The 1,660-nt window shown below is 48.0% G+C and overlaps 1 protein-coding gene across 1 annotated transcript in view; it reads left to right on the top strand.

The window, feature by feature from the left end:
• Positions 1 to 1,352, top strand: part of MRPL50 (mitochondrial ribosomal protein L50) — a 1,831-nt gene extending 479 nt beyond the window's left edge. Inside the window, exon 2 of the mRNA XM_026866499.1 lies at positions 789 to 1,352. Within this exon, the coding sequence (XP_026722300.1) occupies positions 789 to 1,216 (428 nt within the window). The 3' untranslated portion in view covers positions 1,217 to 1,352. The remainder of the gene's footprint in view (positions 1 to 788) is intronic.
• The last annotated feature ends 308 nt before the right edge of the window (positions 1,353 to 1,660 follow it).

The following is a 1,660-nucleotide window of genomic DNA, read 5'->3' as shown; positions in this document are numbered from 1 at the left end:
GGGAGCGGCTCCCGGGGGCGGGCGCTGGCGGCTTTTGTGCCTCTCCCCGCTGCCTCCCCGGGCTGGGCCTGCGGCCGGGTCATTCAGACCCGCCGCCGTCAGGGCTCGGTGTTCGTGCCCCAGAGCGCGTTGGGCCGCAGGCCTCGGGGCGTGCGGCGAGCGCCCTCATCGCGTCCCTGCCGAGGAGGGTGCCCCGGCAGCGGGCGGGTGTGACCCTGCGGAGTTAGTTTTTTTTAATGCTGTTGCTGTTGTGGTAAACGATCTTTCTCGGTGTGGAAAAAAAAAGGTGTTTCAGGGCAGTATTACAGTGGCAATGAACAGCCATCGTTTCTGTATAACTTTTTAGGGGAACCATGCTTGTTGATTGTGGCATATCAGCAAGTCAGTTTGAGGTAGTCTTCAATTTTCTAGTTAAAACTAGTCTTTTTTTTTTTTTAATGTGAGCACTAATTTTTTTCCATAGTAGTGGTTATTTTTTGTTAGTCTTTCTTTTTCACAGCAAATTCGAAAATCGAGCTGTAACTGGGAAAAACAAGTCATAAATCTGGTTAAAATTCTGTTTCCACTCAGACCAGTGAAATAATCTGGGCTGGTGATTGCTGTATAGAGACAGCCTATGTAGTGAGCAGCATTTGGGGCAAAACCAAACATTTAGCATGTGCGCTTTTGTTTGTGCATGCATAACAAACCTGCTCTGTCCACAGGATGCATAAACTGTCTGCAGGCCAGGTTGAGTCTGATACTAAAAGGCTATGTATAGAAACGTGCTCTGACTCAGTCTTAAGTAGCCCAGAGACTGAAAATACTTCTGTCTGGTGTCAACAGGAAGAAGGAAAAAGAAGTGGAAGCAGAGAAAATAATTCATGAAGAGAAAAGTGAACCCAGCCTGATCTGTCCCCCACCACGCAGCAGAAGCTATCTTCCTCCAGCAGATATACAGAGCTGCCTTGAGTCTCACATCAGGGAGATTTTTGGATCTTCACTGCCTGATAATTGGCAGCAGACACCCCTCAAAGAAAATAGGTTAAAGTATCGCCTCCTTGCTCAGCTGGCAGCAGAACTTGGTCATGCTATCCCCAATTCACAGCTCCACCTGATGTGTAGTGCTGGGGATGTCTTGAATTTCTACAGCACTCCTGTGAAGGATGTGTCCAAGTTTGATGAACTGTGTGCTGCAGAGCTACCCCCAAACATGAAGATTACCTGGGAGAAGTGAGTCGCACCACAAGGCATCCCTTTGCTTTGCTTGTGTTCCTGAGGCAGGACTGCAGAGCAGAAGCAGAGCCCTTTCATTGTGGTAGCAACCGAATATAGGAATATCACTAATAAAAGTTCTCTTAGTTGTTCTTGGGTTTCATTGTTTCTGGTTTTTATATAGAATCACAGAAAAAAAAGTCCTCCTTGTGAAACAGTGATACCATGTAGTCAGTGGTGGCACTCATGTATGCTTTCTGGCCTTTACTGTGCTGCCCAACAGTTACTGGGTCCAATGGGTATAAATGAGGGGACCAACTCCCCAGTTTCTTCCCAGCATCTCTTCTCGTCTTTCCTTCTGGGCTGTGTAATGGGCTTTAGCGAGTGAAGTTTGGCTTTGTCAAGTGCCCTGTTCAAGCTGACCACCAAGGCTAGCAAGCCAGCAAACTCTTAGGGAAGGAGGGGG

Source organism: Athene cunicularia, assembly GCF_003259725.1.
Source record: "Athene cunicularia isolate RWA chromosome Z unlocalized genomic scaffold, athCun1 chrZ_part3, whole genome shotgun sequence".
Lineage (NCBI taxonomy): Eukaryota > Metazoa > Chordata > Aves > Strigiformes > Strigidae > Athene > Athene cunicularia.
This window is presented reverse-complemented; position numbering and strand designations above follow the sequence as displayed.